This window comes from Lithobates pipiens, unplaced genomic scaffold (assembly GCF_037356315.1).
Source record: "Lithobates pipiens isolate NorthernLeopardFrog02 unplaced genomic scaffold, aLitPip1_a1.2 Scaffold_22, whole genome shotgun sequence".
Lineage (NCBI taxonomy): Eukaryota > Metazoa > Chordata > Amphibia > Anura > Ranidae > Lithobates > Lithobates pipiens.
Genome location: NW_027507784.1, coordinates 240,900,336 through 240,914,032, shown reverse-complemented (window position 1 = coordinate 240,914,032; position 13,697 = coordinate 240,900,336). Strand labels below are relative to the sequence as shown.

The following is a 13,697-nucleotide window of genomic DNA, read 5'->3' as shown; positions in this document are numbered from 1 at the left end:
TTTTCTGACAAAATGATCGGATCGGACAAAGTTCCACGCATGCTCAGATCAAATTCCTACACCAAAGCTATTGGCTACTAGCCTGAACGTAGTCCCGTTGTAACAAAATAACGTAATCACGTTGGATTTTCCAACAACTTTGTCCGACCGTGTGTATGCAACAGTTTCGGACAAAATCCAACGGATTTGGTTGTCGGAATCTCCGACCGTGTGTACAAGGGCTTACACGTAATTGCTAATATTACAACAGACAAGAGTCCGGGCCCAGATGGATTCACCCCAAAATTCTATAAAACTTATAAAGAACATCTATTCCCATTTATGCTTCAAGTGTTTAACTCTATTTTCCCTAACAACAATTGATTCCCAACACTCTAGAATCCCATATCAATTTGATTCAGAAACCAGAAAAGGATTTAATACTATGCTCTAGCTATCGACCTATATCCCTGATTGGGATAGATATAAAAATTTATACTGAACTGATTGCGCTCCGTCTTCAACCTCTTCTCCTGAGCTTAAAGTGGTTGTAAACCCTCCCCCACAACTTTGTCCCATGTAAATCAGCATAAAAAACCCTAATGAACACGGCTTGTAGATATCTCCTTATTGTCTTCTTTCTTGTTCTTTAGAATGTCACTGAGTATGCCTAGATGTCTCCTGATTTATGGTGCACACTCTATGTGCTTGTCTATCTATTATCAGTACATCCTACAGCACACAACACTGATATCCCAGGAGGCTGCATAATCATTGAGCTTCCTCCTACACACCATGTGACATCACATGCAGTGTAAAGCAGGGCATGGGACAGCATTACTGCAGTCTTATCAGCTGAAGCTGATAGGACTCACACAGGCAAACACTAGGTAATCAGCACAAGTAAATACTATGAAATAAAACAAGTCGGCTATGAACAGGCAAGCGATTTTGCCATAGAAACATTGGATTGAGAAGGAGACTTGGTTAACAGTATAGGAAGTGCTCAATTTAAGGACAGAAATTACACTCCACTGTGGACTCAAAAAAAATTGTTTCCAGGGGTTAGGCAGCGCCATCTTAAATATTGTTTTCTAAGTTTCTTTAAACAGTAAGTAATATGCGATTTGGGCTGGATTACAGTGGCTATAGTTTTATTACTTATAATGGACTAAATGAAAAGAAGCATCAGAGTGGGAGAGTTTACTTCCTCTTTAATATATACGCACCAGGTAGGATTCGTTCAAGGAAGAGAAGCATACGATAATACGATAAAAACGTTATTAATGACTTGGGGTCAGATCTACTTCATCAGATCTTGGTGCTATATATACTGAACCTGTGGCTAGAATAAAGCTTAATGGATCATTGACAACAAGTTTTACTACACAAAATGGTACCCGCCAGGGATGCCCACTATCCCCTTTACTCCATGTCCTAGTAATGGAGCACCTAGCAACAGCAATTAGACAGAATCCTTCCATTACTGGCATACAGATAAAGCAAAAGGAAATAAAATTAGCCTTGTTTGCTGATGATTCATTACTTTGTCACTAACCCACATATTTCGCTACCCTTCCTATTTTCTGAATTTCAACGTCTTGCAACGGAGTAATTTTAAATGAAACAAAAAGCTATTTGTAGGGGAAAAACGGACATAAATTTAGTTTGGGTACAGCGTTTCATGACTGCTCAATTACCAGTTTAAGCAGCGCAGTGCCAAATTGCAAAAAATGTTCTATTCAGGAAACGGGTGAAACCTGGAGCTGAAGTGGTTAATTTCACATTTTGACCATAGATGCCCTTTTTTAATGTTCAGAGATCAGTTTTCACTGTGACATATGTGTCTTTATGTTGATCGTTAATAAAAATATATATAATTTCATGTTCTCACAAAAGTGAGTATATTCCTCACATTTTTGTTAATATTTTATCTTTTCATGTGACAACACTAAATAAATTACTTTTTGCTACAATGTAAAGTAATGAGTGTACAGCTTGTAGAACAGTGTAAATTTGCTGTCCTCGCAACACACAGCCATTAATGTCTAAACCGCTGGCAACAAACGTTAGTACGCCCCTATGTGAAAATGTCCAAATTAGCCCAAAGTGTCAATATTTTGTGTGGCCACCATTCTTTTCCAGCACTGCCTTAACTCTCTTGGACATTGAGTTCATTAGAGCTTCACAGGTTGTCACTGGAGTCCTCTTCCACTCCATGATGACATCACAGACCTGATGGATATTAACCACTTGCAGACCGGACCATTTTGCTGGTCAAAGACCAGACCACTTTTTGCAATTCGGCACTGCGACGCTTTTAACTGACAATTGCGTGGTCGTGCAACGTGGCTCCCAAACAAAGTTGACGTCCTTTTTTTCCCCACAAATAGAGCTTTCTTTTGATGGTATTTGATCACCCCTGCGGTTTTTATTTTTTGCGCTATAAACAAAAATAGAGCGTCAATTTTGAAAAAAACGCATTATTTTTTACTTTTTGTTATAATAAATATCCCCCAAAAATATATAACAAAACATTTTTTTCCCTCAGTTTAGGCCGATACGTATTCTTCTACATATTTTTGGTAAAAAAAACGCAATAAGCGATTATTGATTGGTTTGCGCAAAAGTTATAGCGTTTACAAAATAGGGATAGTTTTATATCATTTTTATTAATAATTTTTTATTATTATTTTTTTTTTTTTTACTAGTAATGGCGGCGATCAGCGATTTTTATTGTGACTGCGACATTGTGGGGGACCCATCGGACATTTTTGACACATTTTTGGGACCATTGTCATTTATACAGTAATCACTGCTATATAAATGCCGTGATTCCTGTGTAAATGACACTGGCAGTGAAGGGGTTAACCAGTGGGTGGCAGTGTAGGGGTTAGGTGTTCCTAGGGGTGTGTTACTCACTGTGGGGGGGTTGGGCTTTCATTTAGTGAACACTGATCTCTGCTCCAATCACATGGAGCAGAGATCAGCGTCACTAGTTGCTAGGCAGAATGGAGAAATGCTGTTTACTCGGCATTTCCTCCATTCGGCCTCTCCGTGAGACGATCGTGGGGATGCCCGCGGCGATCGAATCCACGGGTCCCGCGACCGGACTCACGGGGGTCCCGACCAGCGCGGGAGCGTGCCGCCGGCGGCGTGCTCCCGATGGCAGGGCGGCATTGAATATTGGACGTACCTGTACGCCAATATGCATGCCCGTGCCATTCTGTCAACGTACATCGTCGTGCGCTGGTCGGGAAGTGGTTAAGCCCCATACACACTACCAGTTTTTCTGAGTTTTTCCTTCAGATTTACCAAAACCATATAATATGAGGTCAAACCTTAGGAGTTTCAATGTGTATGCAATCAGGCAGGCCCTTGTACTGCATGGTTTTGGTAAATCTGAAGGAAAAACTCAGTAGAAAAACTGATGGTGTGTATGGGGCTTTAGAGACCTTGCACTCCTTCACCTTCCATTTGAGGATGCCCCACAGATGCTCAATAGGGTTTAGGCCTGGAGACATGCTTGGCCAGTCCATCACCTTGACCTTCAGCTTCTTCAGCAAAGCAGTGGTCATCTTGGAAGTGTTTGAGGTCGTTTGTTGGAATACTGCCCTATGGCCATGTCTCCAATGGGAGGGGATCATGCTCTGCTTCCGTATGTCACAGTACATGTTGGCTTTCATGGTTCCCTCCATAAACTGTAGCCCCCTCCAGTGCCAGCAGCACTCATGCAGCCCCAGACCATGACCTCCTCACCACCATGCTTGACTGTAGGCAAGACACACTTGTCTTTGTACTCTTCACTTGGTTGCCGCCACACACGCTTGACACCGACTGAGCCGTATAACTTTATCTTGGTCTCATCAGACCAACGGACATGATTCCAGTAATACATGTCTTTAGTCTGCTTATTTTCAGCAAACTGGTTGCAGGCTTTCTTGCACATTATCTTTTTAGAATAGGTTTCCTTTTGGGTTGACCTCTATACAGACCAATTTGATGCAGTGTGCGGTGTATTGTCTGAGCACTGACAGGTTGACCGCCCCACCCCTTCAACCTCTGCAGCAATGCAGGCAGCACTCGTACATCTATTTCCTAAAGACAACCTCTGGCTATGATTCTGAGCATGTGCACTCAACTTCTTTGGCTGACCATGGCGAGGCCTGTTCTGATTGGAACCAATCGTGTTAAATCGCTGTATGGTCTTGGCCACAATGCTGCAGCTCAGTTTCGGGGTCTTGGCAATCTTCTTTTAGCTTAAGCCATCTTTATCTAGATCAACAATTCTTTTTTTCAGATCCTCCTCAGAGTTCTTTGCCACAAGGTGGCATGTTGAACTTCTAGTGACCAGTATGAGAAAGTGAGAGTGATGCCACCAAATTTAGCACATCTGCTCCCCATTCACACCTGAGACCTTGTAACACTAACGAGACGCATGACATCGGGGAGGGAAAATGGCTAAATGGTCCAAATTTGGACATTTTCACTTGGGGGTATACTCCTTTTTGTTGCTGGCAGTTTAGACATTAATGGCTGTGTGAGTTATTTTGAGGGAACTGCAAATTTACACTGCTATACAAGCTGTACACTCGCTACTTTTGTTACACTGTAGCAAAGTGTAATTTCTTCATTGCTGTCGCATGCAAAGATATAATAAAATATTTACAAAAATTTGAGGGGTGGGCTCACTTTTGTGAGATGCTGTGTGTGTGTATGTATGTGTATATATGTATGTATGTATGTGTGTGTATATATATATATATATATATATATATATATGTATATATATATATATATATATATATATATATGTATATATATATATATATATATATATATATATATATATATATATATATATATATATATATATATATATATAATTTTGTGTGTGTATTAAAATATTCGTTTTTTTTTTGTTTTTTTTTTTCAATTATCTCTTCTCAACTCCTTTTTATAATCATAATTTAGTTAGTACCTTTTTGATATACTTTTGTATGGGCTTCATTAAAATAACTTTGGTAAGCATAATTGAAATGATTTGAGAAAAATCTGCTTATTTTTTAATTTTGGATTCTCTTCTTGCAGCCACCTACCAGTAGCATAAATGATGGCAACAAAATGTGGCCCAATATTCCACCTCCAAGCACCCAGGCTGCTGCACTAACCATGTGCAATGGGTGTGGAACACAGGGAAACGTGAAGGATACGACTGTCATGCGAACTAAGAATTTCTTTAAAGCATCACAAAATTGTGGTAAATCTAACTTTCCCCATGTGTGTTTGGTTTTTGTGTGTGCGTTCGTTTTGTTTATCTATCAGTAATATGAATCTTCAATGTGTCTTGTGTTTTTAATAAAGTTGCATTTTTGTAGGAGCCCCTGAGATGTCATCTGCTGGACAGGTGCAGGAAAATCTTCCCCCTATTGGTGTGTTTTGGGACATTGAAAACTGCTCTGTGCCCAGCAGTCGCTCTGCTGTAACTGTCGTGAAGAGAATTCGCGAACGTTTTTTCAAAGGTCACAGAGAGGCAGAATTTATCTGTGTCTGTGACATCAGTAAGGAAAACAAGGAAGTAATTGAGGAACTAAATAACTGTCAGGTAATATGTATTTTTATATAGGGTTTTTATGACCATCCTAATCCTATTTCACCTTCTGATTAGTTGTCTCTTGGAACTACAATGGAAATGTTTTCCACACCAACGTCCAGCTATTTTACAGGTCAAATTGGAGGCTGTCACGGAGTCAATATGTGGGTTCCGCTTTTTCCAATTGCTTCTGCTGCATTAACAATAAAATAAAACTGATCTGTCTTTCTACAAAGTGAAATCTCCTTGTAGTTATTGCTTCAAGAGGAGATTGCATAACCAGCAGCCTCAAGAGTCTTAGGCCCCTTTTCACACATGTGGACAGTATGTCCGTATTTCATCCATCTGTTTGTGGATGAAATACAGACATACATGCATTCCTATGGGATAGCGGGTGTCGGCAGACATCCGCTATCGTCCGCCTCCGCAATTGTCCGATTCCGCAGATGGAGGAAAATCCTATTTTTCTATCTGTCTGCAGAGCGGATCGGATGAACATGGACAGACGGTCCGTGCTCATCCGATCCCCATAGAGGAGAGCGGAGAGCTGACAGGGCGGTCCATGCACAGTGTGCAGAGACCACCCTGTCCGCCGCCGGCTCAGCGGGGACAACGGAGCGATCCCCGCTGAGCTAGTGGATCATCACAGGGCGGATCATTACTGTGAAAGGGGCCGTACGATTCAATTAAACATTTTAATTCTCTATTGACAAAATGTACAAAATTCAAGTTTTGGGTTTGAATTGTCTTGCTGACAGTTTTTTATTTTTTTGTGCGGTTTTTGATTCCAGAAGCAAACTTTTCGTTGTGTGAATCCTACATTGACCTGTTTACAGTGCATCCGGAAAGTATTCACAACGCTTCACTGTTTCCACATTTTGTTATGTTACAGCCTTATTCCAAAATGGATTACATTCATTTTTCTCAATTCAACAAACAATACCCCATAATGACAATGTGAAGTTTGTTTGAAATCTTTGAACATTTTTATTATAATTTTTATTAAAATTTAAAATAAAAATCAGAAAAAAATCCCATGTTCATAAATCTTCACAGTTTTTCTCAATACGTTGGTGGAGCACAATAAAGTATTTTTGAGTATAATGCTACAAGCTTGGCGCACCTATTTTTGGGCGGTTTCTCACACTCTTCTTTTGCAGGCCTTTTGGTTGGATTGGGAGCGTCGGTGCACAGCTAGTTTCAGATCTCTCTAGAGCTTTTCAATCAGGTTCAAGCCTGGTCTCTGGCTGGGCTGCCGAAGGGCATTTACGGAGTTGTCTCATAGCCACTCCTTTATCTTGGCTGTGTGATTAGGGTTGGTGTCCTTCTGGAAGATGAACCTTCACACCAGTCTGAGGTCCAGAGCAGGTATTCAGCAAGGATGTTTCTGTACATTGCTGCATTCATCTTAACCTCAATCCTTACTAGTCTCCCAGTTCCTGCTGCTGAAAAACATACCCACAGCATGTTGCCACCACAATGCTTCACTGTGCGGGAAGGTATTGGCTAGGTAATGAGCAGTGCCTGGTTTCTTCCAGACATGGCGCTTGCCATTTAAGCCAAAGAGTTCAATCGTTGTTTTGTCGGGCCAGAGTTTTGTTTCTCATGGCCCGAGAGTCCTTAAGGTGCTTTTTGGCAAAGTCTAGGTGGGCTGTTATGTGGTTTCAGTCTTGCCACTGTACCATGCAGGCCTGGTTGATGAAGTGCTACAGAGATGGTTGTTCTTCTGGAAGGTTCTCGTCTCTCTCCAAAGAAATGCTGGAGCTCTGTCAGTGATCATCTGGATCTTTGTCCCCCTCCCTGACTAAGGCCCTTCTCTCCCAATTGCTGAGTTTACGCAGGCGGCCCACTCAAGGAAGAGTCCTGGTGTTTCCAAGATGCTTCCATTTACGGATGATGGAGACGACTGTGCTCATTAGTACCTTCAATGCTGCAGATTTTTTTCTTTGCCTTGATATAAATGTCAACATAAAATACCTTGGACTTCAAGGCTTGGTTTGTGCTCTGATATGCACTTTTAACTGTGGGACCTTTGATAAACAGGTGTGTGCCTTTGCAAATCATGTCCAATCAACTGAATGTACCTCAGGCTAGGTTCACAGTGGTACGACAAATACTCTGCCATTGGGAGCACAAGTCATGCGTATAAATGAATGGTTCCCTATGAGATTCATCTTAACTTATCTGACACAAGTCGGTCCGACTTTGAAAAAGTTTCCTGCACTACTTTGGTCTGACTTTGATCCTACTTCAGCCTATAGAATCATTTAAGTTGGATCATCGTCTTAACTGATCTGACTTTGGAATGCGACTTCTCTGATCTTGAAACCCCACGCTAAAAAAAAAAAAACTGCGTGCAGTCCCCCCTCTTGCAACTCCTAAGCGCCTTACCCCCATTTTGATGGATGTCCATGCCTCATGGCTATATAGGTAAAGGCACACAGCAGCCCCAGCATTACAGTCAGGAGAAGATCAGAGGGAGAAGACAGCATAGAGAGAACCAACAGTGGAAGATGTCAGTGGACTGAGAAGAACCAGAGGGAGAAGAAATCGGAAGGAGAAGAAATCGGAAAGAGAAGAGACACCGGAGCCACTTTTAATAAATTACTTTGTTAAAAACCTGTGTACTACTTTTATTTTTATTGTGCATGGGTAGGGATACAACAATGTACCCCATACTCATTCACATAGAGTGCGGGCCCCTTGTTAGAGGGGTGTCCAAGTTCAGATCACCCCCCCGCCTGCAGACTCAGACAACCACTGGCTTGGGTTGTCCTCATCAAAGGGACAAGGTGCTTTGGGGTGGCCCCACCATGTTGAAAGCATGTGACCTGGTATATTGGGGGGGGGGGGGGTGCTGGCTCGCCCGTCCCACCTCCTTCCTGACCTGCTGGGCTGCGCTCTGATAAGGTTCTGGTGTGGATTGTGGGGGCACCCCATGTCATGGAGGTTCCCCTTAAATTCCAATTCAAACCAAAGGGTCTGGTATGATCTTGGAGGGTTAACCCTATGTACATATGTATAAATAAATTTGGCGAGGGAGTTTCCCCTGAAGATTAATACCAGACAGTGCCTGGTATTGTCGCTCAAAGTCTGATCCTGTTCATTGAAGTCAGACTTCAAGTAACATTGGATCCACACTCGTACGACTGTCGTGTCGTACCAGTGTGAACCCAGCCTTAAGGATGATCATTTTTTAACAGGAGGCACCTGGGTTCAATTTTGAGTGTCATGGCAAAAGATGATGTTCACTTATGTACATGTGGGTGTTTTGCAAATTAAAAAAAAAAAAAAAAAACTTCAAACCAAGTTCACGTTGTCATTATGGGGTATTGTTTGTAGAATTTTGAAGAAAATACATATTAATTAATTTTGGAATAAAGCTGTAACATAAAAAAAATGTGGAAAAAGCCAAGCGCTGTGAATATTTTTGAATGCTCTGTATCTTGGGGTTTTTGGATGTTGGTCAGAATGTCATGGGCATTGGACTATGCATCGTGCTAGTTTTTAATTTTCGATTTCTGTTTTAATTTACAAACCACCTCTGAATGACAGATGTCAATTTTTATTTTATGTTTTGTTTTACTTGTCAATCTATCAGGTAACAGTTGCCCATATCAATGCTACAGCAAAGAACGCTGCAGATGATAAACTCCGACAGAGTTTAAGGAGGTTTGCAGATACCCACACTTCTCCAGCAACTGTGGTTTTGGTTTCCAGTAAGTAATTACCATTTCATAACTGCATGTCTTATTACTTTGCATCTGTCAGTCCATGTCACTTATTATACTATATAATGTGATTTAGTTTTATTCCTATCATCCAACTAACTCTTTTAAAAGGCTACTAAGTTGTCTGCTTAAGTATGAAAGTGTTGAAGGCTTAGGTTTGGCTTAGGTTTGGCTTGGGTTTGGGTTAGGTTAGTGAAAGTTCTGCAGTTTGGGACACTGGTCTGACGGATTCAGATATGTTGTATGGTACATGTAAGAATGGCTTACTCTAAATTTCATGGTTTAAATTGATCCCGCTTTATTGCACTTTTGGAGTTTGATTTAACATGTGAAACACACTGCAATGCAAAATAATGAAGCCTGCATATCAAAACCTGTGTGTGCGCTATGTTGAGGGCAAACTATCAGGAAAGAATGCAAGCTTCCATTACTGAACTGATGTGTCGGTGAATTGTCAGGAAGGACAAGAAAATGATCTGTTTTGACTTAAATTATTTATTTTTTTTGCTTTGGTTTTTTAGCTGATGTCAATTTTGCTCTTGAATTGAGTGACCTGCGTCACAGGCATGGCTTCCATATAATACTTGTACATAAGAATCAAGCCTCTGAAGCGTTGCTTCACCATGCTCATGAACTTATTCGCTTTGAAGAGTTTATCTCTGATCTTCCACCCAGGTTACCCCTCAAACCACAGGTAAGATGTTTTTTGTACTACCCAAGGTTGTACATAAGTATCTTTCTTGATGCTTGTCAAATGTAGGTAAGGAAATTAATTTGAGGGATATTCATTTTGGATTCTCTGCAGTCCTAAATGTTAGGATTTGTACCAAATTGTTTGCACACCAAATGTTTAGTGCAGGTTATTTTTTTTTTTTCACTCTTTACCAATTTTTAAGGGCTTGCTATAAAAGATGCAAATAGAATGGCAATTGTAACAATATAGGCTGCAACATAATGGTTTTATTTTGACATGAGGCCATGTGTCACATCTGTTCATAGACTGAGCAATGGCATGCATTGCCATGCTATGGCAAGCAAGGCCAGCAGAATATTGGCCAGCATTAAAGGGATTTACACCAGAGATAAAAAGGTAATTCCACTACTTTATAAAACTTGGGTTTAGCCACATCTGGATTGTTCTGGTCACCAATCCTCAAAGTATGTGCTGAACTGGAGAGTTTAGAGAAGGGCAGCAAAATTTAATAAGGTGGCTGGAGGACCTCAAATATGAGGAAAAACTACAAGTGCTAAATGTATTCTCCCTGGACAAGACGCTGGAGAGGAGACAGTGTTATTCAAATATCTGTGGTAATCCAAGTGTAGGTACAAAACTATTGTCTCAGGCAGTGTAAGAGGACACAGGGCTACACCATGATATTGGAAGAGAAGCAGTTTAAAGTGAAATTTTGATTTGGGCATATCTCTGTTATTGGCCTGATTAACCACTTCAAAACCGCAGTACGTCTATTGACGGCCTGGGGTTTCGGTGGTTATATCTAAATGATGCCTGAGTCCACAGACATCATTTAGATATTGCCGTTTTCAGCCGGCGATTCCCTACACCATAAGAACGATCATAGCGGCTGTTCCGCCGCTTGATCGTTCTTACGGGCGGCGGGAGGGGACGCTCCCGCCGCCCTCCGGTGCTTCTACCGACTCACCGTTTCCATCGGTGAGTCGGTCACAGGATCCGCCGGCCCCAGGATGTGATCATAGAGATTTCCGGTGGACTAGATTGTCCCCGGAGTCTCTATGATCGTTCGGAGGCCGGGCGCGATGTTATGACGTCACGCCCGGCCTCGTTATTCAAATTAACGGCACCAATCTGGCTAGGAAGCCAGGATCGTTTTTTTTTTTTTAATTCTGCCCAGCCTAGAGGTGAGATATGGGGTCTTATTGACCCCATATTTCACTGTAAATAGGTCCGATCGTGCCATATTCCTATTACAAGGGATGTTTACATTCCTTGTAATAGGAATAAAAGTCATCAATTTTTTTTTTTTTTTTTTTTAAGTGTAAAACTAAAAAAATAAAAATAAAATTAACAATAAAAAAGAAAAAAAAATTTTTTTAAGCGCCCCTGTCCCCGTGAGCTCGCACACAGAAGCGAACGCATACGTAAGTCCCGCCCACATATGAAAACGGTGTTCAAACCACACATGTGAGGTATCGCCGCGAACGTTGGAGCGAGAGCAATAATTCTAGCCCTAGACCTCCTCTGTAACCCAAAACATGTAACCAGTAAAAAATTTTAAAGCGTCGCCTATGGGGATTTTTAAATACCAAAGTTTGGCGCCATTCCACGAGCGCGTGCAATTTTGAAGCGTGACATGTTGGGTATCTGTTTACTCGGCGTATCCTCCTCTTTCACATTATGCAAAAAAATTGGGCTAACTTTACTGATTTGTTTTTTTTTTAGCATGAAACTGTTTTTTTTTCTGAAAAAAACGCGTTCGAAAAATTGCTGCGCAAATACCGTGCGAGATAAAAAGTTGCAATGACCGCCATTGTATTCTCTAGGGTCTTTGCTAAAAAAACATATATAATTTTTGGGGGTTCTATGTAATATTCTAGCAAAAAAATTAGGAATTTTACATGTAGGAGAGAAATGTCAGAATTGGCCTGGGCAGGAAGTGGTTAACTTCTCACACGTTCTCTGAGAAGGGAGATAGAAGCGTGCGTCGGGGCAGGTTGCTAAAAATAGTTTAGCAGTCAGTTTGCCATTTTAAGCGCACAGCTCTGCACATTCCTTTCTTTTGCCTATGATGGCAGGGGGTGTGTGCCTTTCCTCCAATCAGCTGTCTTGGCTGTATGCCAATACTCCACTCCTATTGCTAACCAGGAAGAGAAACTTTAACATGATGTGCACTTTTTAAAGGATATATACATATAAAACTTATATAGGTAGGTATGTTTATCATCTGAGGATGTTCACTTCACTGGGTATATGAAGGTTTACATCCCCTTTAACCTTAAGCTGTGTCAGGGCGATTTAGGATGTGGAACTTTCTTCCGCAATTGGTGCTGTCAACAGGCAGTATTGATACATTTTTAAAATACTCTTGGGCTTGCATCTTGGCAAACGCAATATACAGGGATATGGAAATGATTGTCTACACAAATGCACTGGATGGACTATTGTGTTTATTTTTTTTTATTTTTATTTTTTTCCCCAACTTTGGCAACTATATATTCTGCAACAATCGGCAAGCTGTTTATCTGGCCCTATGTTTTAGTCCCCGTTGCTCTAGTCAAAAATGGGTCCTCTGTCATTCCTAATGCCTAGCCTAACTACTGTGAAGGAAAGAAATGCAAGTGTAATATGACATTTTAAACAGATTGAACACCACCTGTGGTGCATCTGCCCCCCAGAGCCCCCCTTTTACTTACCTGAAACTGGTCTTTCCAGTGATGGGGACAAGCGCTCCAGCTGGTGCCTAGGATCCTGATAGGATATATTGATAGCAGTGCAGCCATTGGATTTGATTGACCTCACCAGTAGCCAATGACATGGGGGGCAGGGCCATGTCCTGCTATCTGTGTTAGACGCAGCAGGAGTTTACGGGAGCTCACCTGCACGATTGCCCTGAGGGAGAGCGTCTCTCCAAAGGGACACTCGAAGAGAAGCCGCCAGGAGCACCACTGAGGGACCCCTGTTGAGGAGGATTGGGGCCACTGGGTGCAAAACCAACTGCACAGAGGAAGCAAGTATGACATGTTCTGTTAGATATCCCTTTAACTTGATATACTAAAATAGTATACTATAATTGGATCATTCTAGCAAAATAGGGCGGTTACCCATAGTATGGACACATTTTATATTTTATTTCAAAATGCATATCATAGGGTGGCTTCCCACTACCCGCTGTGCTTTTGCTAAAAAGCAGCTGACCCACATTTATTTTCCCTTCAGGTTAGCTGCACTTTGCCATAGAATTCTTTTTGTGATCGTGTGGTTTCAGAAAGCAGAGAAACATTTCTGCATGCTGCTTCTTTGATGTGCTTTTTGAAACCACACCAAAAGCTCAAAACCATAGTCTATGGAAAAGTGCATGAAACCCACGTTAGCTGTGTTTTTAGGTAAGTGCAGCACAAGCAGTGTGAAGCTGCCCTATTTGAAAGCGGATTAAAAATGCATGTGTATGGGGTGTTTGTGTTTTTTCTTTTATTTTTTTCTGTGTGCCACATTCCCAGGGTGCATTTTTTTGAAACATGGACATGTCCCTCCATAAAAGCACCAGAAACGCAATTTTTTTTTTCCCTTTATGTTTTTAGCAAGGTTAAAATTGAGCAAAGATGCACTAGTGTGAACGCAACCTTGGTTGTACAATACAGGACATAGGCTGAATATTCATAGACCCTGGCTTACAGGCTGCTACCTTAATGTATATTGG

General features: G+C 41.3%; 1 protein-coding gene across 6 annotated transcripts in view; it reads left to right on the top strand.

Moving 5' to 3' along the window:
- The window catches only part of MARF1 (meiosis regulator and mRNA stability factor 1), a 502,817-nt gene that overhangs the window by 129,176 nt on the left and 359,944 nt on the right, over nt 1-13,697 (top strand). For all 6 annotated transcript variants that reach the window (XM_077448919.1, XM_077448921.1, XM_077448922.1 and 3 more), the window contains 4 exons: nt 5,071-5,239; nt 5,358-5,584; nt 9,174-9,291; nt 9,825-9,997. In XM_077448919.1, coding sequence (XP_077305045.1) covers nt 5,071-5,239; nt 5,358-5,584; nt 9,174-9,291; nt 9,825-9,997 — 687 coding nt within the window. The remainder of the gene's footprint in view (nt 1-5,070; nt 5,240-5,357; nt 5,585-9,173; nt 9,292-9,824; nt 9,998-13,697) is intronic.